General features: G+C 52.7%; 1 protein-coding gene across 5 annotated transcripts in view; it reads right to left on the minus strand.

Annotated features, from left to right (window-relative positions):
- The window catches only part of ACOT11 (acyl-CoA thioesterase 11), an 88,381-nt gene that overhangs the window by 12,610 nt on the left and 51,951 nt on the right, over positions 1–23,820 (minus strand). For 3 of the 5 annotated variants that reach the window (XM_072730836.1, XM_072730838.1, XM_026007012.2), the window contains 7 exons: positions 9,627–9,837; positions 8,642–8,711; positions 5,880–5,940; positions 4,710–4,808; positions 4,112–4,247; positions 1,946–2,102; positions 639–758 (listed from right to left, as the gene is read on the minus strand). In XM_072730836.1, coding sequence (XP_072586937.1) covers positions 639–758; positions 1,946–2,102; positions 4,112–4,247; positions 4,710–4,808; positions 5,880–5,940; positions 8,642–8,711; positions 9,627–9,837 — 854 coding nt within the window. Of the gene's footprint in view, positions 1–638; positions 759–1,945; positions 2,103–4,111; positions 4,248–4,709; positions 4,809–5,879; positions 5,941–8,641; positions 8,712–9,626; positions 9,838–10,109; positions 10,363–21,095; positions 21,218–23,820 lie in introns of those variants that run through there. The other 2 variants (XM_026007013.2, XM_072730837.1) reach the window with 2 other exon arrangements.

Here is a 23,820-nt window from a genome sequence, read left to right on the forward strand (position 1 = left end):
TAGACTCTCTCTCTCTCTCTCTCCCTAAAATAGATGATAGATAGATAGATAGATAGATAGATAGATAGATAGATGATAGAACACTTATTTTAAAAAAGAACTGAAGTTCAGAGATGTTGAGTAACTTGCCTCAAGCCACATGGCCAGTAAAGGAGAGCGGATCTCGAACACAGGGAGCCAGGCTCCCTCATTTTTAACAACTAAATTATGATCTTTGAAATCCCCAACAAAGATACATATTTAAAGTAAGCCTCCTTGGATGTATCAGGATTCATTCCAAATTAAGGCCTCTGGGAACTAATGGTTGTTTTAGGGAAAAGGTGGGAAAGGATTTGATATATGACAGAACACTGGCAAGAGGTGGCCCCATGATCTGAGCATGTATAGTGTGGTGGGCTCAGAGGCAGGAGCCAGGAAGAGAGGCAGGCACATTGAGCATGGGGCTGATCTGAGGCCGCAGGGGCCGCAGGACAGGGGAGCCCAGAGGAGAGAACAGCAGAGCTGCACCTTGGCCATGGTGAAGAGGCCAGGCAGCTGGGCAGGGTTTAGACCTCACAGGGCTCATCTGCAGGGGAAAGGGCCCCTTCTTGGGTCAGGAAAAGCTCTCAACTCCAGGGGGCCCTGGTCCCACCCCTTACCTATGCTTGAAGGCGTTGTTGACGATGGCCTTGAGCACCAGGCGGTCCCCCACCTGCGAAGGGCCCCGGAAGTGGAACATCTCAATGGCCTTCAGCGTAGGGTGGGCACGGCACAGCCGGCTGGAGGAAGCCGGGGTCGGGGAGACAGGGCAAATACCCCAGTGCTTCAGCCACAGGCTTGGGCCAGCTTCTGCCCCTACCCCATCCATAGACCCAGCCCAGAACCACATGCACTGTCCTCTGGCCCACCTCCTCCCACCCAACCTGACCCACTTCTGCCCAGAGGAACAGAACAGCAGTCCCATTTCACATCTTAGAACACTCAGGTCTATGCATGGCTAGCAGGCAGCTGAGCTTGAGGCCACAGATTTACCCCAGGGCTTGAGGTAAATCCCTTCCCTATTTTCCCTCAACCTTGACACCCCAGCACCTGCTGCTTCTACTACCTAGAAGCCCTCCACTCACTCAAAGCTACTTGTCATTCAAGGCTCAGCTAAGGATCTCTTCTCCAGGAAGCCTTCCCTGACTATCTGAGCTGTGATCCCCCTCTGAGATCTTATGGCACACAGAGACTGAGCTGCCCAAAATGTCATTGCTTATGCACTGTGTCCCCCAGGGTGAACTCAGGGGAGGGGTCACTTGAGCCAGGCTCTTTAGAGCTGAGGAGTAATAGAAAGACGTGGGTTGAGGAAGGCACTCCTGGCAGAGGGAACAGCAAACACAAAGTCATCGAGGTATTAGGGTCAGTCAGTGAACGTCTGTTAACATAGTTATGAAAAAAAACACCCTAATATTTAGAGAAAAACAATCTACAGACAAGTGTAGCAATTATAGGAGAGGGAAGGAATTATTTTCACCTCTAGGGAGAAGGGAACAGTTAGAGAGGCTTCGTAGACTTTAGCAGACCAAAAGGAGAAGTGGCACAGTGAGAGGTTAGAGCAGGAGCAAAGACAGGGGTTGGGAATGGGGAAGAGCAAATGGCTTGACTCGCTGGGAGCATAAGATACAGGAAGACAGCGGGCAGGGTGAGGTCAAGGGGAGGTCCTAGCACGGGGCCAGGGGCTTGGCATTTCCCATGCAGGTGATGAAGACTGCGGAGGGCTTTCTAAGTCAAGGAAGGAATGGCCAGCTTACAGAAAAATCACTCCTCTCTGGCTTCTGAAAGCTCCAGGTTACCCTAACAGAACAGCCAAGCTCCTGAAGCCTTGAATGCCAACACCAAGCTGGGGTTTCTCCCCTAGAGGAAGCCAGCCAAAGGAAGGAGGGAGAGAAAGGTGGGGAGCGGAGGCAGCGCACTCTCCCCTCACCTGGCTGCAATGGTGGCCACGTTCTCCATCCAGGCCATGATCTGGCCCCCAAAGGTATTGCCTTGGTGATTGGCATGGGGGGGCAGGACCAGCTCCACACTCTCCACGCGGGTCTTCTCAGCTGGCACCAAGCAGCAGCAGTCTCTGTTCTCCAGATCTGACCCGGCAAGGGAAGAGGGAGGAAAATGGGATGAGGAGAAGCTCCCAAAGACAGACCCTCCCAAGGGGCAAACCCAGGGGCCCCCACCACTAGCGTGATCAGTCACCCGGATGCTTGTATAGACTCAGCACCGAGAGTGCCGTCCCTGGATGAGGAGCAGGACTCAGGAGGACGGAGGTCAGGTTGTCACAGGGCGGTGGGTGGGACACTCTCTTGTGGTGGGTCTGAACACAGGTTGAACGACTCAGGACAGTCAGGGACCTCTCTGACCCTCCATTTCCTCACTGGTATAGGGTGGACGTCAGACCCAACCCAGGAGGATGGTGAAGATGAAGTGTGATCATGATTCTAGAGCACTTGGCACCAAACTCAGGAGACAGAGACTCTCAGGATAGTTCTCCCCTCTCTCTGACAAGACGGGCCCTGTCACTCAGGGGAAATCAGAGCCCTCAGTAGGAGAGGTCCAAGAGTGGGCAGGGCTTTAGGGGTCAGAGGAACAACTGCTGACCCTGACCCAAGGAGGTGCCATGCATCTCCCCTCCACCAGTGACAGAGACCTCGTCAGGGAGGATCCATCAAAAAGGTGGCCTCCCACTGGCTTGCAGGCTGCTTGGAGGTGCCACAGACAGCTGGAGGTGGGGAGTGCTGAGCTAAGATCTGGAGACAGGCAGGTAGGACTGTCACAGGTAGCAATCAGGCCTTGGCTTAGTTGGAGCTGAGGGCAAGTCAAAGGACAGCACTGGGTGAAGCTAAGTGAGCAGCCAGGGGCCCAGATGCCTCACTAAGGCATTTGGACTTGGGTAGGAGGGCTATACATAAGGACAAGAGGGATTCAGGAGGGCTGCAGTGGACGGATGGCTCCAGGGCATCTCAAGGACAGTAGGAAGAGCCAGGTGTCCCCAGCCACACCCCCAGAGCCCGCATACATAAGGCACACGGACCTGGGAGACCCTTTCACTGCTTTACTGGGGCCAGCGGCTTCCCCTCACTCTTTCCCACTCTGGGCAGCTGAACCACATTTGAATTGTCCTATAATTGCCTCCTCTGGGGCTCAAGGAAGACACATCTTACTGCTCTGGAGATTGGTGAGTGAATCCAAGGTTACCCCTTTGGGCCTTTGCCCAGCCTGTGTTCTCTGTCAGGAAAGCCTTTCCTTATCTCTCCATCTCTCAAAATCCTGCCAGTGCACAAGAGATCTTTGTGTGCTGCTATAGAACAATCTCCAAGATGAACAATCTCTCTTCTTTAAGGGGAAAGAAGATACAGAGCAGTATATACTGTATGTTGCTCTTGGGTAAAAAGAGAGAGCTAAATAATACACAGTATGCTTAAATATGCAAGGAATCTTCTGGAAAGGTGCCTCAAAATGAGTAACTGGAGGGGGCCTGGATTCTGGATAGGAGAGAGTCTTGCTTTTTATTCTATATGTATATCTACATCTATATTATTTATGTGTGTGTGTATCCATCTATCTATCTATCTATATACATATATGTGCTTATATATGTATGTGCCTTTTAAAAAATCCTACAGTCCTCAGGACACCTGGGTGGGTTGAGCCTTTACCTTCGACTCAGGCCTGATACCAGAGTTCCAGGATGGAGTCACACATTGGGCTCCCCATAAGGAGCCTGCTTCTCCCTCTGTCTATGTCTCTGCCTCTGTCTGTGTGTCTCTCATGAATAAACAAATAACCTTCAAAAAAAAAAAGTCCTCAAAGCCATGCTCAATAGTACCTTCCCAAATACCCTGAATCCTAGAGACCCAGGGAGGTTTTGTGGACAACAAAGGGCTTTCCTCATGTCCTAATTCCATTTTCACAGCTCCTGGGAGCTGAGCAAGGGGCCCAACATGCCTTTCCCTGAAAGAGACCTTGAGGCAAGAGGGCCATCAGATCAGTAAGTGCATGTACCAAGGAGACTCCCTTCTTCCCTCTGCCCAGTGGGGCCTAGGACAAAGGGGGGCATTCAGGGTGCCAGCTGCCCTCCCCACCCACGGCCACTCACCACCCTGAATGGCGCAGTTGGCCAGGAGGTCCTTGATGGTGTCTGCATAGACCAGCCGCATACGCCGGCGCTCAGCCGCCACGCTATGCTCGGTCTTCTCCTCCTCCGTCCGTGGTGTGATCTGCTTCAGCTTCACCTGTGGGCAGGGTAGGTGGGGATGCTGAGGACGGGTCTCCTGAAAGCAGGAAGGCCTGTGCCCCCAGCCTCATGGCATACCTGGGGCTGCTGCTGGATGGTTACAAGTCTCGTCCCCATCTTCCCATCTCCATGTTGACTGATATATAACCCTCCAAATGTCCCCAGGCCCCTTTCTTGGGCAAAGGCACAAGGTTAGGGTGGGGGTGGTCTACGGGACATGTAAGGGAATGATGAGACCTGAAGACTCCTCATGTGAGATGCACAGGGAGAGGTGGGAGAGAAACAGAGGGAGGGTGCCTAGGGTCTGACCACAGTTGAGGGGAGCTTCTTTGAGGGCTGTAAACTCCCTGAACCCCATTTCACCCCTCCGCCAACCCCCACCTCACCGCCCTGGTCCCAGCCTACCATGACAGGCACCAGGGTGGCCCAGCAACAGGGAACAGCCAGGTGTCACTCCTACCTTGGAGAGCTCCCGGTGGGCCACAAAGGTAGCCAAGGCCTTGCACACATTCCACTGCTTCTCAGAGCACAGGTCTTCAGAGGTCACCTGGATGCCCACCTAGAGAGGAAAAAAAGGTGGGAGGAGTGAGGAGGAAAATGGACCTCCAGCCTATGAGACAGGAAGGCCCACCCCAGGCCAGGCCTTGTATTTCTGTATCACCCAGAGTCTCGGAGGCCAGAAACCTGGGATAGATCCCTGGACAGCCTTGGGCAAGTTACTTCCCTTCTCTGGTTCTTGGCTTCCTCATCTATAAAATGGGAGTGAGCACAGGTGTCTGGCTATTTCAGTTGGTAGAGCATGCAACTCTTAATCTCAGGGTCGTGAGTTCAAGCCCCATGCTAAATGAATGAATGAATGAATGAATGAATGAATGAATGAATAGAGAGTGAGCATACCTACCGTCAGAGTTACAGAGAGAATGAAAATGAGACTGTGTCTAGGAAACGACTTAAAGAAAGTAAAATGTTAGCTAGATTGAAAAGACAGGCACCTGGAGGGTGGCCTGAGGGTCCCCAGAGGCAGTCAGGATTCTGCCTTCCCAGCCTCAGTGGCCCAGCTAGGGGAAGCTGCCTGGGCCTGGCGTCCACAGGTGGGAAACAGTCCCTCCATCCACCCACCCCCAGAGCTCACAGAGCTCACCTAAGAACCCTGCAGCAGAGGAATCATGCTCCCATTTCACAGATGGAGAGACAGAGGCTGTGGGAGGTGAGCTAATAATGGGCTGAAGTCCAGGGGTCTCCCTGCGCCAGCCCTGCTGCCTCCAGGGTCAGGCCCGGCGGCTGTCTTCACCACTTTCCGCCACCACCTGGCTGCCAAAGAGGGTCTGAGGTTAGGTGTGAAGACCCAGGAGGCTGAAAGTCAAATCTCAGGTTGGAATCTATGTGACTTGGTCACCTGAGGCAAGTCTCTTCCCATCCCTGGCCATGAGTGTTCCCTTCTGTGTTATGGGGTATTGAACAGGAACATCCTGAGGATCCTCTCAGCCCTGCCAGCCGTTCCAGAATTCTGCTGCCTCAACCAGGGCCCTGTGAGTGTGAGTGTGCCCAGGCTGGGGGCTGAGAAGGGAAGTGAGGGGAGGAAAACCCAGCCACCCACCTACCCACCCCAGGCAGCAACCACCCCACACACCTCCATGCTGGAGTTGAAGGCCCGGTTCACCTTGGCCTTGATATTCACCACCTGTCCGATGCTGGGGAGAGAAAAGCAGGAAGTGGGCCTTCCAGGGGGATAAAGGAAAGGAAGAGGGGCCCCAAATACTTGCAGGGCTTCTGCTGAGGGGATGTGGCAGGGCAATGTCATGGCTTGCAGACCTTATTCACGTTGGCAATGTCACTGAGTCCCCAAAGCAAGCTGGCAAGACAGCCTTAGCACCCCCTTTTACGGGGGGGAAGTGGAGACTGAGAGAAGAGGCATAATTTCATTCATCTCCCCCTGCCTGGTGAGTGCTCAAGCTTTTCTCTGTTTGTGGCTCACGGTCCCCTCCTTGGGGAACCTTCCCTGCCCCTCTGTCCCTCAATAAGATTCACCCTCCCAACAGACAGGCCTAGGGCCTCCGTCTCCCCCACAATTCCTAAGCTCCACTGGGGTCAGCATCACATCTGTTTTGCTCTCCATTGACCCTACAAGGCCTAGCACCCAGCATGGGGTAGGTCCTCCATAAATAGTGGCCTACTGAATTAATGCATCCCACATCTGCTGAAGGCCTACTAAGTGCAAGGGACTATACACAGAGGGTGGGAAGGAGAACAGACACATTTAAGGAATGCCTACTCTGTGCCTAGCACCATGCATAACCTCATTGGAGCCTCCAATAAGCTTGACAGGTAGGTTTAGGGGGATTGAACATCAGAAAGGGTGAGCCATTTGCCCAAGGTCACCCAGCTAAAAAGTAATAGAGCCAGGGTTCTAGATTGTTCTGTTGACTACACTGGCCCTACTCTGTCCAGCTGCAGCCTGTCCCTCTGGAATAATTCTTGTGTCCACGTAAACAATCAGAGTCCCTAGAGGAGCCACCTCACCTGCTCTGCACGTAACTGGAAGCAGCAGAGGGCGACCAGATGATAGACTATGAGGAGGCCCCAGACAGGGGCCGCGGCAACCCTGAGCAAGTCCTTTCATCTCTCTGTGCCTTGGATCACAAACCTAGAAAGCACAGTGCTCATTTCTTCTTCCCCAGAGCTAGGAGGGGTCCCTTCCAAGGGCCCTGCCTGCCTGTCAAAGGGTGACAGCAGACACGGTGAGAAGAGCCACATAGGCCTGCTCTAGCATGACTGTCACACTACTGAGTTGCATGACATTGGACAAGTCACTTTGCCTCTCTGAGCCTATTTCCTTGTCTGTCAGGTACAGAGAAGCACAACTACTGAGTGTCAAGCGAGAGGAGATGTGCCAGAGTCAGTGCCAGGCCCGGCCCCACTGCAGGAGCTCCATAAACAACAGGAGCTCACGTTTGCCAAGGACCTGTCCGCTTCTGTTTATTCTGTTCACAGTCCTAATAGGCACGGCCGGGACTGCCACTTCTAGGAGATGCATGCTGACATGTGGAGGGATGAAGTATCATGGTGCCTGCAACTTACTTTCAAATGGTTGAGAAAAGAGAGAGAGAGAGAGAAGTATGTGTATTTATTTATCCATATATAGATTAAGCATATTTAGCAAGAAACATTAACTCTTGAATCTCACTGGTAGTGACCATTGCACTATTCAATGTCTCTATAATTCTGAAAGTTTTCATGATAAGAAATTAGGAGAGGATTTCCATGATCCCTAAAATAAAAACAACAAACTATTTTCTATGGTACTAAAAAAAAAGAGATTTGTGTCTCTTCCTCCTCCCCTCTTCCTCTTCCTCTTCTCCCTCTTCATCCTCCTGCTCTCCCACCTTCCTCCTGCTCCCCATCTCCTCCTCATTGGCTTCCCCCAAAGTCAAGCAGACACTCATTTGGACTCCTGAGCTTCTCCTCTCCTCCTGATTCTCTTCCATCCACTCACCTCAAGCCAAAACCAACTCCTTCCCCAGAGTCACGGCCCAGCCTCCTCAGTGACCCCCTCAAACCTCTGGCTCCCCTACACCCCCTCCAGGTCTTCCTCACATCAAAGAGAGGCAGCTACCACAAACAAACCCTTCCCCACAACCAGTTTACTGTCAGGGGACAGAAGAGCATGTTAAATGGCACCACAGTGATGCTAACAGAAAAACCCAGATGATGGAGAACTCAATAAGGGAAATGACCAGGTTTCCTCCACAAATAAATTTTGAGGAAGAAAGGGAGAGAAATGGTGAGGAAACAGGGTGCTGGGGGGAGGTGTAGCACCCATATATAAAAAAGACTTAAGAGACATAGCAACCAACTGCAACCTTATTTGCCTCTTGAACAACAAAAATAATTGTAAAGCAAAACAAAATAAAAACAAAATCAGGAGACAGAGTGAGCCCCTGAAAGCAGACTGGATATTTGATATTAGTGAGAAATTATTGTTAATTTTGTGTAGGTGTAGTAATGATGTTGAGGTTATGTTTAAAAGGAGTTCTATGGGATGCCTGGGTGGCTCAGTGGTTGAGTGTCTGCCTTCAGCTCAGGGCGTGATCCTGGAGTTCCGGGATCGAGTCCCACATCAGCTCCCTGCATGGAGCCTGCTTCTCTCTCTGCCTATGTCTCTGCCTCTTTCTCTCTCTCTCTCTTTCTCTGTATATTTCTCATGAATAAAAAAATAAAAATCTTTACAAAAAAAAGTAATAAAAAGGAGTTCTGCTGGGGCACCTGCAGTGGTTGAGCATCTGTCCAGGACTCCAGGCAGCTCCCGGGCCCACCAGGTGGGGAGATGGGGGAGGGGCCCTGGCTTTGTGGTGGGCAGCTCAGGGGGACCGAGACACAGGAGGAGCCACTTACCTAATGGTGTGCTCAAAATAGATGTCGTCCATGGAGGCAGTGACGCAGGGGCAGCCAGCGTGCCTCTCAGCTGGTGTCGGAAGAAAGCCGCGTGTTAGCAGCATCCCCATGGCACCAGACCTCTGAGCCAACATCAGGGGGCCTGAGCTAAGGCCACTGCTCCTGGCTGACACCCCTACCCTCCCTTATCTTACCTCGATGACTACCCCCTGACCCCGTTTCTTTATCTGAGTTTTGTCTGTGTGGCACCTCTCTTTCCTGGGGGACTGCAAGCCACTTGAGGGTGAAGGGTTTGCCTGTCGGACGGCAGTGTTGCCATCCAGGGAATGGTGCCTGGTGCACGGTAACCCCCAATGAGCGGCTGCTAGATGACTAAATGATCACATGGGCTAGTGTACTTCCCAGCTCTCCCAGGCGTCATGCCTCTGCTGTCGGCTTCCCCCACCTCTGTTTCCTTGCCTGAGTCACTCTGACCCTTCTGGAATCCCTCCTTCTGGAATCCCTCCTTCTGGAATCCCTCCCCACCCAGGGCTGGGTCAGAGCCCCTGCTCTGTTCTCCCACAGACCTGACTGATTCTGCCTCTGGCCCAGCCCCCGTTGAGGCGTGCTGGGGAGCAGCAGGGAACAGACGGGTCACCCCACTGGACTATGGGGTCCCTGTGGGTCGGGGAATACCCAGGCTCCCCAAGGATCGAAAGGAGCTCCATTCAGCTCCACTCGATAAGATCATAAAATCGGCAGGCAGCCCGGGCCCCGGCTCACAGCACTGGAGCTGTGGAGTGCAGGGGAGAGAGGGTGGCCCGAGCTGAGTGGGAAGACGTGGTAAGGGACATTTCAGGCCAGTGGAACAACATGAGTGGAGAACGGGATGAGTGCGGTGCTGGGGGCCGTGGGGGAACCACGGTGGCCACCTCTGATAACCAAGGCCTCTCCTCCGCGCGGTGGGCCTCCGGTGGCAGGACTGCTGTGCCAGGCGTAGGCTCACCGGACAGGCAGGCCGTGGTGTCGATCCACTTGAGCAGCTGCCCGACGCTCAGCTCGCCACGCTGGTTGGTGTGGCAGGGCAGCACCAGCTGGCTCATCTGCACCTCCGTGGGGTTCCGGTAGCCCTCGCCGTCTGCCATGGCACCGCTGTCTTTCTCTGCACGGGAGGCTGACTTCCGGGACGTGCGGCTTGAGAACACAGAGGCGATGCCCTGGCGAAAGGTGGGGACAGACCTGAGTGCCTCAGGGAGAGCGGAGAGCGCCCCAGGGCCACCTCCCACCAGACCCCAACTCCAAGAGTGGCCGTCACCTCCAGCCTGGGCTCTCAGACCCCAGGGGGGCTCCCCGGATGCCACTTCCACCCAGTTTCCTTTTGGCCACCGACTCCACGTTAGCAGAACCGTGGACCTGAGGGAGGGGGAGGGAAATTCAGCCCTCCCTCCAGCTCGTGGGCCAGCTCGTTACAGTTTTGCCTCAGACTGACCTTCATTCTGGAAAGATTCCCCCTCTCTATGCAGGGAGGCCTGGTGAGCCCTCTAGCAGTCAAGTCTGGGGATTTGTTCCCAATAAAGTGTTCCAAGAAGCAGCTCCTATTTCCGCTGCCCACCCCCCCCACAGGCCTTTGCTCGGGCTCCATCATTCTTCAGATGACCTCGGAGGCAGCACCTCCGTTGGGTGTTCATCTGTCCTTAGCACTTGGCTTTACTGACTGGAAGGGCTCTGGGCCTTGACAGACCAGCTGTCTGATCCAGGCCAGGCCCACAGCAGCTGCCAGCTGGAGACGCAGCAGAGAAAATCCTCAAGCTTATGAATCAGAGGTGGAGTTTCTGCTCAGGGCCTAGCTTGTCTGTCCCCAGGCAGAGGGGTGGGGAGAACCTGGCAGTACCTTGGACAGGGTGGGATGGGGAAGGGGGCCTCCTGCCTCTCTAGCCCGCTCTCCCTAACAGGCTATGAATGAGAGCTGAGTACACTTGCCTGTGTGAGAAAAATGACACGAGTTCCAATTCTCGTGGCCGGTGCACTTGCAGTGATAACAGTCACTGCCAACATTTATATAACACTTATCAAGCATCAAACAGTCTTCTAAGAACTTTGCACACGAACCCCTGGGGTGGGTTCCTTGTTACCCTCCCTCTACAGGTGAGGCTCCAGGAAGTGGCAAAACACAGCTGTGACTCAAGGTCTGGCTACAAAGTCTGAGGTCCTACCCACCACACTACACTGTCTACACCTGGGGCTGGGCCTGGACTCAGCAGCAAGCAACCAGTGCCACAACCCAACACTGACCCTGCCACAGTTGCAGACGGGGACAAGGATGGCTCTTGTGCTGGGATCTGTACTCCTTGGATCATTTCCCCCATGAGGCTCCCATAGCCAATTCAATAAATTCAAAACACATCAAAGCGACTTGTTCAAGGTCCCTGACCCACCCCTACCCCCCCACCCCTGCCGCCCCGGGTGGCAGAACTGGGATTCAAACCAGGCCTGTCTGACCCAGAATAGCTTACGGGTCCCCAGAGAGCCCCTCGGTGTGAGCTACAGTGCTTGGCATGAAGGAGAGAAAGGAGGGCAGCCCCAGGAGTGCTCAGCCTGGGAGAAGGCCACAGGGTGCCAGGCTTGCAGGCTCCTGCAGGTATCTGGCAGGCCGCTGTGGTCCAAACAGCAGGACACGTCACCATGGTAACCACTGCCAAGGCATTTCTGGCCTGTTGTACATTGGGGCCTGTGTAGATGTGGAAGTGGGGCTGCCTTTCTGGGTGTGGGAGATGGTAGGGGGAGGAGGCAGGCAGACTCCAGTCATCCATACCCTTCCCAAACCCATCCCACAGCCCGGAGTCCTGGGCAGAACATTCCAGAAAGCCGTAGAGCAAGCTAGGGAAATGGGGGAGGCCATATGCAAAGGGTAAGTGGTCAAAAGAAAGACAGCAGACCATATGGGATTTCCAGGCAGTTCCAGGCATGCACACAGGGAAGCCCTACACACAACATCCCTGCTTTATAAACCGATTTCCACATCTACCTCTTCACAAGGAAGGCAGAGGGTGAGGACTGTCAACCCCATTTCACAGAGGAGGAAAGTGAGGATGGAAAAAGCTCTAGACCAGCAGCTGGGACATCTGAGTCTCAGTGCTCCCTCTGCTTCTGACCTGTCAGTTCCACTCTCACCAGCCTCCTATTTTCTGTTCTATGAAAAGGAGTCCCTACCGTCCCATTGAACTCTGTAGGCCTAGAAAAGACAAGATCTTTGCCTTGTTCATTCATTCATGCATGCATTCATTCATTCGTTCGTTCACTGAGCACTTCCTCTGTGCCCTGGACCAAATATTGAAAGAAGAAAGATAAATTGGTTCATTCCTTCTAAGAAGCTCCTACTCTAGTACTCAGGCTTAGAAGGGCCTGGCACACAGTAGCACCACATCAAAGGTTTGTGGAGGGACAAACAGAGACAGACCTGAGTTCAAATCCTAGCCTTGTCCCTCTGGTGCTATGCGATTCTGAGCAAGTCCCCGCCTCTCCTGAAGCTCAGGTGTCACTCACTGGGCAAGCAGGTGCAGAGGGAGATTGCCGATCATTAAGGCACCCCTGGTCCTGGTTTCAGGATTCTGGACTCTGCCCCTGCAGGGTGCTTGCATGCCTAGCTGACATGTCTGCTGAGAAAGCTGAGGAGTCCTGTCACCTTGTCAGACAGGAAATATTGTGCTTCTCTGAGCAGGGCTGAGCGCCCAAGGGAACTGAGGAATGAGACTCCCTGTGGCCATCCTCTACTCTCATCAAAGAGAGGGGCACAGAGCCCCTGGGCTAGAGCACAAGCAGAGGGGACAGGGCAGCACCAGGGGCCCCAGGCACAGCCTCTCAGACTCCAACTCTTTCCTTGGCTCCATGGCAATCTGCTCACGTCATGGAAGGCCAGGCTGGCCCTCCTCCCATCCCAAGGTGGGCAGGCAGCCAGCCTGGGAGACAGGGGCGTGAGCAGCCCAGACAAAGTTTGGCCAATGGGGCGCCAGAGCCAGGCCACTCCTCCCACGGCCAGTCACGGGGAGAGCAGAGGCCCTGGATGAAGTCAGGGCCTGGAGCGGCTGGGCCAGGCTGAGCCAATACAGCTGACAGGGAGGGCAGAGCCTACTATGAAGCTGGAGAGGGCATCTGGGGGTCAGAGACGTGTCGTCTCAGATGGTAGATGTGCCTGCACTGGCCCCAGACCACAGCAGACCTGGCCAGATTTGGTCATCCAGACTAGGACTCAGCTGGCTATTCCACGGGCTCTGTGTCCCTCCTCCTGGGCCACGGCCATGTCACAGACCTGCCGGGTCACAGAAGGAGAGGCCACTTCATCCAATCCTTCATAGTTAGGGAGGTTGACGCACAGTCCTGGGTCATAGCTGAGGTGCCAGGATGAACTGTCCTGAGCCAGGGCTCCTTCTACATGATGTGACAACAGCCCCACATGAACAAACTTAACCTTGGATTGCCTCTTGTCCCAGTGACCCACCCTCCCTAAACCCTCAGTGTCCCTTTTACCCTGACAACTCAGCACCCCCTTAGGCACTGCTAGCTCACTAAACTGTTTCCACAGCCTGTCCACAGGCCCCCAGTCTCTCCACCTTCTTCTAGCCTCCACAATTTCCAGAGGCATCTTTCCCAACAGCAAAACCACCAACACAGCAACCATCACTTTCAGTAGCCTGTCTTGCAGGGACACGAGGTCTAGTCTTTATAACTCCCCCCACTGTGGGGCTTCATTCTGACCTGAGGACCACATAGACCTTTCTGAAGAGCAAGCCTGACCAGACACCTCCCCTGCTCAAGACTCCCTACTGTCAGGATTGATCGAGTCCCCACTCTGTGGCTCCCACAGCTGCTCTCCCAAGCTCTAGACCATATGCCATCCCTCAGAGCACTACTCTCAACCAGCTCCATCCCCCCGCGATGTGGGTGCTGCTTCTGCCTAAGATCCCTTTATCTGCCCCATGTGCCAGGTGAGCCCTTCCTCCTCCTTCTTCCCCAGAGAGAGTTAGGGCCTCCCTGGCCCCACAGCCTCATCTGTCTCTATCACAGCCCTGACCACGCTATGTGGTCACTGTTTTGTGAGCCACCTCCCCCATCACATAGCCATTCTCACGGGACAGGGACAGACTCAGGCTTGCCACAGAGCAGGTGCCAAATAAACACCTATGAAAGAAGAAAAGGAAGGAAAGCATGAGAGATGGGGTGGCCCTAGAGCTTAGGCTTGATGACAAGGATGGTTTAAGGGACAGGAAGGACATGAAGAACAGGAGGAAAGGCTAGGGAATGACAATGTCTTGGGTGATGCGACCCTTGGGGCCAAAGGAAGCAGGTGGGAAAGTGCTAGGTGGAGTCAGAGGGAGAGGGCCCAGAAGTCTCCAGGAACCATATAAGCCTGTAGCCTATAGTGAGGAGCCAGGAAACTGAGACCAGCCAGCAAAGAGACCTCAGTGCCTTCAGGAACCACCTGGAACAATGGGCCTGGAACAGAGAGACCCACCTGTCCTGGAAGAGAGGAGCAGGCTTGCGGTGACCTCTCAATTGACCCACCATGACATGACTGAAACTGTCTCTACACAGCCTTAGGGCTTGGCCTGGCCTGGGTTCAAGTCCGGTTTTACAACTAATTTGTGTGACCTTGGGCAAGCGGCTCAAACTCTGGGGGCCTCAGTTTCCTCATCTGTAAGAATGGGATTATAAAACCTACCTCTAAGTATCATCATGGGATGAAATTAAACGAGATTGAGTATTTGAGGCTCCTAGTACACATCCACCATATGGCCAACATTCGTGGAGCACTTACTGTTAGCATTATAAAGCTGAGTTTGGTCTTTCTACAGAAAAATAGCCAGGAGAGACTCAGACATCGTTCACACTGAGCTTCTGAGTAGTACTTTCTCAACTGAGTTCACCAGAACCTCACGGCAACCCTGTGAGACGGTGTTAGCCCCTCCGAGAGCTGCTGTGAGAATTCAAGAAGCCAGTGACAGTGGGACAGAAATTCCAGCCTGGGTAGGAGACTGCAAAGCCCACATTCCTAGTTCCCCACTTCCTGAGGGGTGGGTAAGGCAGGTCCTGAGGGGGCAGGGAGAAGCAGATCTGGCCTACCCTAAGTGCCACTGGCCAGGCCCCATGAGAGGCCTGATTGTCTGAGCCAGGTCACTCTGAGCAGTGAAAGAAGCTATACAAACGAGACAGCTTGTCCCCACAAAGGGAGATCCAGCCTCTCAGAGAAACCAGGGTGTCCTCCTGGCAGTTTCCCCAACAGCAAAGCAGGAGCATTTGTCAACATCCTAAATTCCCCTTCAGGCCTATTCCCTACCTCCCTCCCAAAAAAGGCTCTGCAGCAGCCTGCACAGACACAGCACACAGACCCCACATGCACCCAGAGCCAAAATGCAAACAAAGCTAAGGAACTGAATAAGGGAAGGGAGGATTATGTTAGGAATCTAGTTGCACAAAAATGCTGCCACAGAGACTTGCATTTTGCCTTGGGGTTCCCAGCAGACAAAAAGAGGCGAAAGGGGGTAGCAGTGGGTCCCAAATGCATAGATAAAGAGAGAGCTCTCATCCATGAAGCTAGCCTAAGGGCTGGGAGAAGGACACCAATGGGCTGTTCCATAAGTTTTTTTTTTTTAATTTTTAAAAAGATTTCATTTCTTTCTTTATTTGACAGAAAGAGAGCAAGCACAAGGTAGGGGGGAGAGGCAGAACAAGAAACAGAGGGAGAAGCAGGCTCCCCACTGAGTGGGGCTCCATCCCAGGACCCTGTGTTCATGACCAGAGCCAAAGCAGACATTAACCAACTGAGCCTCCCAGGTGCCCTGTTCCATAGGTTTCTGATCATCATATAACATCGGATCATATTTTCATTCTATAGGATAAATAATGGTCCCCAATGACCTCTACAAACATCTTCATTTTACTTCTGGCTATAGGCTGTGTTGGCACTTGACATTTTTCAAGATTATGGGGTGGGACAGGTAGAAAATTAAACCAGTGTTTTGTAGTAAGCACTTCTTATATGCCATTCACTTAGTTAACATTTATTGAACACCTGCTACGTATCAAGTTCTACGCTAGGAAATTTCATATGTATCATCTCGTAATTTTTACATCTACCCTGTGAGGCATTGTTATTCTACCCATTTTACTGATGAGCAAACTCAGATACTTTGCTTGTGAGCAGCAAGGTAGACTTTTAAGACAATCCCAGACCCACCAGCCAAAGTGCACATGTACATCTCTACTTTCCTGGGCCTTGGTGATGGGGAAGATGGAAAAAATTCTTCCAGTCTAAGACTCAGAGAGAAGAAGTAAATGACTTCCAAACTGCACAGCCCATCAGTGACCAAGGAGAACAGAGGCCACAACCCTGAGTCTCAGTCCAGAGCCCACAGTCTGGGGTGGGCTGATCACGCACTGGGCTTCCTCCTTCTTCTGACAGCCAGCTCTTATGCTTTCTCAGTATGGAAGAGGAGGATGGAAGGGCCTTCAGCCTTCTAATTATGCCCTATGTCCCCAATCTGATGAGGCAGGGAGGAGGGGTATGAGCATAATGGAAACCCTGAGGTAAGGACAAGCTTTCCTTAGAGTAGCCCCATCCCTCCTTTGGACGAACAGCCTCATGAGCCATTTTCAGTTTGGTGTCTTCCTGTAAAACTGAACATAAATGGAACTTTTATCAGCTCATCCTCCCCAGAATACTTTGGTCAAGTTATTTTACCTCTCCATGACTCAGTTTCCTCATCTGTCTAATGGAGATAATAAAAGAACCTGAGCTTACAGTGAGGATTATAAAAGACTGTGAACCCACTAGAATGGCTACAAGCAAAATCACGCACGATAACAATTGTTGTTATCATGCTGGGGAGAAGAGAAAATGTTGGAGCCACGATAGAAAACAGTTTGGCAGTCCTCAAAAAGCCGAGCATAGAAACACCATATGACTTTGCAACTCCATTCCTAGGTATAGACCCAAAGGAACTGAAAACAAGGACTCAAACAAATGTACACACACCCACGTTCATAGCCACACTATTCACAATAGCCAGAAGGTGGAAACAGTCCACGTCCAATGATGAATAAATGGATAGACAAACTGTGGTATATACATATACAATGGAACGTTAGTCAGACATAAGAAGAAATGAAGCCGCCATACGTAAAACACGGAGGCATTTCAAAAACATCATGCTGAGGGAAATAAACCAGACACAAAAGGTCACATATTGTGGTTCCATTTCTGTAAGATCTCCAGTGCAGATAAACCTGTAGAGACAGAAAGCCAACTGGTGGTTGCCAGAGGCTGGGAAGGGGAGGAAAGGAGACGACCTTTGTAATGGGTTAAGGGGCTTTACTTTAAAGTGATGAAAATGTTTCAGAGCCAAACAGAGATGGTGGTTGCCTAACGTGAACATAGTTCAGAAGTTCCATTATACTATACACTTGAAAATGGTGAATTAGGGGCACCTGGGTAGCTCAGTCAGTTAAGCGTCTGTCTTCGGCTCGGGTCATGATCCTGGGGTCCTGGGATCGGGCCCCCCATCAGGCTCAATGCTCATGGAGAGTTTGCTTCTCCCTCTCCTTCCTGCTCATGCTCTCTCTCTCTCAAATAAATAAAATTAGAAGAAAGAAGAAAGAAAGAAAGAAAGAAAGAAAGAAAGAAAGAAAGAAAGAAAGAAAAGAAAGAAAGAAAATCGTGAATTATATATTTCACTTTAATTGTTTTTAATTCCTTTTTAAAATATCTTATTTATTTATTCATGAGAGACACAAGAGGCAGAGACACAGGCAGAGGGAGAAGCAGGCTCCTATAGGGAGTCTGATGCCACTGAGCCACCCAGGTGCTCCATATTTTTTTTAATTCTTAAGAGAAACCATTTTAAACAAATATCAGGTAAGTCTGCTAATTTAATATAAATAAAATATAAAATACCAAATACCAATTTTTAATTTTTTTTAATAAAAAAAAAAACACTGGAAGCAAGCCTGTTTGGCTTGGTAAAAAAATGATAGGTTTCATTATTAGCTGTCTAGGCCTCAGTTTTCTCATCTCCCAAGTGGGACATTTAGTCTCTAAGACTCTTTCCAACTATGAAGGGTTTGGCTCACAGAAAGAACTCCTTACCAAGACCTATAAGGCCCCACAGACTGCCCTGCCACACCTCCTGCTGCAGGGCCTTTGCACATGCCCCTGTGCCTGGAGCACTCTTTGCCTTTGCAAAGCCTACTCACCCCTCAGATCCATTACCTATCCTGCACTCTCATGCTCCTGGCACCATACACCTCTCCTCTCTAATGCTGTCCACTCCAACAATGTTCACGGAATTGTGGGAGTAGTTGGGTAGCTTGGACCAGAAGACCCACCAGGCAGGAGCCCTGTCTCTCTACTCCTGGTGTCCACATGCCTGGCTCACTGTGGACCAAAAGAATGGATTTGTTCAGTGGTCCCCGATCTCTACTAGTGTCACCCCATGTAGGCCAGGGAGACTGCCAGCCATCAGGTCAGGTGAGTTTCCCCACTTAGAGGCCCCACTCCCACCCCTGCCCCCTCACCCCATTCTAGAAAAGAGCCTAAACATCACCTGCCTCCCTCTACCCCAAGGGTAAAAATAACTTTGTCTGAAATCTGACACCTACCCTCAGCTAGGTCATCTTGAAAACTCCCCTGTCACACTGAGAAGCCTGAGGAGACCCAGCCAGGGCCAGGGCATTTTCTGAATACTTTCCCATTTGTACCTCCTCTGTCCCCTGGACAAATATTTGAGGCGTTGTCCCTGGCAAGGTACACAGGAGACCCAAGCCCAGAGTACTCCCAAGTCCTGTCCAAGGTCCCCCAGCTCTGAACCACAGAGCACTGGCCTCCTGCCTCCATCTACACTACAGGCCCTGCTTCCACCACAAGAGTGAGAAGGGCTTGGGAAGTGGATTACAACTGCCTGTTTGGTTAGGGAAACTGAGGCATGGGTGGATCTCTGTCCAAAGGTCTTGAGACCTTGAGTAAGTCACTGAGAAGTTGTTTCTTCTTTTTTTTTTTTTTAAGATTTTTATTTATTTATTTATGATAGACAGAGAGAGAGAGAGGCAGAGACACAGGCAGAGGGAGAAGCAGGCTCCATACTGGGAGCCCAACACGGGACTGGATCCCGGGACTTCAGGATCACGCCCTGGGCCGAAGGCAAGGCGCTATACCACTGAGCCACCCAGGGATTTTGAAGTTGTTTCTTCTTTGGGGGGGGAAAAAAAAAAAAGACAAAAACCCCCACCCTACCGCCATCCAAGAGCAGTGTGAGGTTTAAGGGAGGTCCCAAAACCAAAAGCACCCAGCTAACTGTGAAGTGCTGTGCATTTAAGACAGGGCAGTTGGCTGGATGGGCACCTGTCTTTCCTAAAATACCACAGACAACAGCAGCCTTTGTTTCTCTCTTTGGGGAAACGGAAATGTGGGGAGCGGAGGTGGTGTGGGACAGTGGGTTCTGGAGGTGGGGGGCACTGCAGATGAATCCCAGACCTGCCTCAGAAGCATGGAGGCCACAGGCTCCTTCCTTCCTCTCCACCCAGTTACTCACATGTCCACCAACAAGCACCCCCACGCACCCCCAGACTCATCCATACCATGAGATCAATGAGTACTTCACAGAGCTGTCCTGAGGTGCAAAGGAGGCAGCAAATGGCAAGTGCTTTGTAAATTGGAGAGGGGAGGTGTTTCTGCCTTTTTATTCCAGCATTTCTTGCAAGGCTGAGTAGGGCCTGCAGGGGGGGAGGGGACAAACCTGAGTGGGTCCCCCCATCCCCGAGCCAAGGGCTAGATGGGGTGCCCTAGGAGAGGTGGCAGGGGCCTGCGGGAGCCTGCGTGGAAGCTGTGGGACCAGGGGCTGGCTGTGTGTCACCCCTCAGCCTGCACCCTTGTTCCCACCTCCCCGCACTGACTGGGCGCCTTCTGTGCCGCGTGCCCCAGACTAAGGACCTGTGAGATGGGAGCACCCATTTTCATCTCTCTGGCCCCCGTTTCCTCACGTATAAAGTTGCAGGGGTGGGCATGCAGAGGAGCTTGAGAACAATCCCCACCACCACCACCACCCCACCTCCCGGAAGTATTTACTACACTACACGCCAAGTACTCCACAAAGGAGTGCATTCTCTCTTTTCATCTTTACACAGCTCTGATCAACAGCCTTGCTATTATCTACAATGTACAGATGGGAAAATAGAGACTTGGAAAGGGTCAGTAACTTGTACACACACACGTGCGCAGGCGCAAAATCGCACCATGAAGGCAGAGTCGGGACCGGAACTCAAGTCTGTTTAACTCCAAGTCTGACACTGCTTGGCTGCTTGGCTGCAACTGCCTCTCCCCTCTGCCAGGCAGGGTAGTTACTGCTGCATCCCTGCCAGACCTTGGGCCCTTCCAGAACCCATAGGCCCCAGCTCCCCTCCCCTCATGTCCCCACAGGAAACAGCTAGGGTATGGAGGTATCTGTACCCCTCCTCCCCACGACCCACGCTCAAGGCGCTGGTCCTCCTGGACGTCCGAGGCCCGGCAGCCCAGGAAGGAGGGAGGTGGCCGCTCCTGGTGAGGAAACTGCAAGCTGTCTGAGCTGAACGCCATCCTTTGTAAATCCTGTCTCTCCAGAGGGCAAGGAAGTCCACGGCAGCAAGACTACCCAGGCCCAGGCAGGCTCTCGGCTACCACACCCCCTCAGTAGTCGTCCAGCATGAGCTTGCTTAGTCCCAGAGACAGGGGGCTCACTCCTTTTCGACATAACCCTTCCCCTGAGGAGCCTGTCAGTTCTTCCACACACTGCCCCCAACACCACTGGCAGCTGCCTCCCTGCAGCTCCCGCCTTGGGGCTGTCCGCCCCCTCCCTCCCTCTGCCTCCCGCAAACCCAGGGCAGAGGCAGGATGGATCCGAACACAGGCCATCCAACCCCCAGGGCGACTGGCCCCCACCACATGGCTCTTCAGGGGAGATGCTCTGATAGCACCCAGCCAGAAACCCCAGCCAGAAACTGGTGGGCAATACCCCGTGCTGGAGCCCCTGGCAGTGAAGCGGGCCCTTCAGGGATTGGGGAGGGCAGGCACAGCCTACCGGCTCAGCACGGCACTCCCCAGCCTCCCGCCTGCACCCCACACTGCCTGCCACCTGCCTGGGGTCACCATGGCAACGGGCACCGAGCTCCTGACATGAGCCTGCTCACCTTGGAGCTGGGCCCACCGGCTGCAGGCACCCTGAGCACCCCCAGGACGGCAAGGGCCAAGGGACAAAGAACCAAAAGAGGGAAGTGGGGAGAAGAGAGAGGTCCCAGAGAGAGAAGGAGAAGAGGGGGAGGGGATGCGGGGGAGGGGAGGAAACCATGAGGTCACAGCACAGAGGCCGGTAGGGAACACAGCAAGCAGGAGAGAGGAGACAGAAGGGCACTGGGCAGAGGGAGAAGTAAAGGGGCAGGAAGGGGCCCCTCCTACCTCGGCTGCACACATTCCTCAGGCCTGAGCTGCTTGCGCAGCCCTGCAGGAGCCCTGCGGGAGGGATTCTGGCCACTGCCGGGACTTCCTGCCCCAGGAAGCTGGCAGCCCGCGGCCCCTCTGAGGCCCCTGCTGCTTCTCCAGTCCCTGCAGGCCCTGTGCTGAGGGATGGGGTCTGGTCCTCCCCCAGCAGGTGGGGCCCGCCCTCCCACCCTTGGGTGGGAGGCCCCCCGGATGCCCCCACTTCTGCCCGCCCTGGGGTCTGCAGTCCCCTGGTCTCTTCTCTCCAGCCTCACCCAGCTTTCCCCCACACAGCACACCAACTTTTTCTCCCCCAAAGTATTCAAGAAACTATTCCGAAGCAGAGGAGTGGCCAGAATGAGAGCTGGGACTTTATCCGCAGATGCATTCCTTACACTGGCAAGGAGTGAACCAGGCCCCAGAACAGGCCTGGCCAAGGAACACCAATTTCAAGAGGCTGCTTGGAAGGCCCGGAGTGGCCGGGTCAAAGGGTTAGAGCCCCAGAGCTGGGCCTGGGCTCTGGCAGAGACTGCTGGGCTGAGCAGGTGCACTGACGGTCTTCTCTGGGCGCATGCCACACTCCACGGCCTTCCCTCAACCTCAAGTTCTCCAGCTGCAGGATGGCCTTCTCATCCCTTTACCCATGTGCCCCACACAGTCTCAGAGGAATCTGAGAAAGATTTGTTGAGGAAAGGATGAGCAGGTGAACCTCAGCAAACCTCACTTTCCACATCTGTAAAATGGAAGTAAGGTTATCACAAACAGGACTCAGTGAGATTATATGTGCAAGGTGCTTGATACAGAATCTGACCCAGAGAATGTAATTAAAAAGGCTCAGTTCAGGGCACCCAGATGGCTCAGTGGTTGAGTGTCTGCCTTTGGCTCAGGGCGTGATCCTGGAATGGAGTCCCGCATCAGGTTCTTACGGGGAACCTGCTTCTCCTTCTGCCTGTGTCCCTGTCTCTCTCTCTCTGTCGCTCATGAATGAATAAAATCTTTTTTAAAAAAGGGGTCAGTTCTTCATGTTATTAAAAATCTACGCATTGATGAGCAACACAGGAAATCATGCTAGCCAGCAGGAGTCTGCACAGTCCCTAGGGGTGAGAGAGACCTGCCATGACTGGCTGGGTGGACTTGCAAGAGCCCACACCAAGCTTGAGGATGAGGACCCAGGCTTTGGGAAGACAGGAAAGTGGCAGGGGAGCTCCAGCAGAGGTGGCATCTGAACACGCCATCTGTCTACCAATCACCAGGCTTCACTTCAGCCATGAACCAAGATGTTGAACAGGCAAAGTCCATGACACTCCACAGAGGGCTCCCACAAATATCCACACACAGTCTAAGCATACGCGATAGTTGCTGGGAGACCTCCTTTTCCGGGCCCCTGAAAGGCTCAAGACCCCCTCACAAAGGTATAGAAGACAACAATCACTGGAAACCAGCTCCGGCTCACTAGGAACAAGGCATCCCAGGCACAAGGGAAGAGATCATGAGGCGAGAATGGACATAGACACAAACCTGGTTCCAGATGGCCACCTGAAAGGCTATAACCTATAAACATAAGATCAAGCAGATGAAAGGAACAAGATTCATGGTATCTGCCTGCATTTGGGGTTTTCTGTCACCCTCACTTTGTTTTAAGTTATATGGCTGCTGGGGTGGCTCTAGCTTATTGGCTGGATCTACACAAGCAGCCTCACAATTTCATGTGCCCATAACAGGGACTGATTCTTGCTGAAGGCTTCTGGTGTGGTGAGGGTGGGGACATGTTTAGGGCAGGAACATTCAGTGACTGGAAGGAGGCAGCCTCGGGCTAGGGTGTAACTAGCAGCACAAGGCCCAGCCCTGTGAGGGGGGAGCTGAGGGGGGGTAGCTTGGAAGGACAACCAGGCAGGAGGGGGACCATGAGGGGGTAAGGCTATATGTGGCCTGGTGATGGGTCTCAGGCGACACAGCTCAGGGCTGGCTGGGTCAGAGGACAGGAGGGTTCGGTAAGAGAGAAAACCAAGACAAGGGGCACCTGATGCCTCAAGGTCAAGCCCATGACCCTTAACCTCAGGGTTATGAGTTTAAGCCCCACATTGGGTGTAGAGATTACTTAAAAAATAAAATCTTAAAAAACAAACAAAAAAACCACAAGACCAAACTGGGGTGCATGAGATTAGAAAGAGGGCAATTCTAGCTGGGAATCAACATCAATCTTTTTTTAAAACTTCCATTCATTCCTTCAAGATGCTAGGAATATAACATTAAATGTGTTCCCTGATGGACAGATAATAAAATAAGCAAAGAAACATGGTCATTTTAAAAATGAAAAGTGCTGTGGGAAACAGCGGATGTGATGAAGAGAGAAGGTGGTGGAGGCAGGAGATGCAAATCCAGCCTCCACAAAGAAGGAGGCTTCAAGGCCCAGACCTGAATGAATGATAAGCAGAAGCAGTCATGCAAGGCTCTGCTGGCACAGGGTTCCAGGCAGGGGAACAGAGGGTGCAAAGAGCCCAAGGAGAAACGGGGACAAGCCTGGCTGCCAGAGGAACAGCAGGGTGGCAGGTCGCAGCTACCCCCAAGGCCCTACCCATGTAGAGCAGAACGGTCACCCAGCCAAGTCCTGTCCAAATTCCTGACCCACAAACTCTCAAGATACAATGAAATGGTTCTTGTTTTAAGCCACTGTGTGGGGGTAGTTTTTCATACAGCCACAGTA

This window comes from Vulpes vulpes, chromosome 12, assembly GCF_048418805.1.
Source record: "Vulpes vulpes isolate BD-2025 chromosome 12, VulVul3, whole genome shotgun sequence".
Lineage (NCBI taxonomy): Eukaryota > Metazoa > Chordata > Mammalia > Carnivora > Canidae > Vulpes > Vulpes vulpes.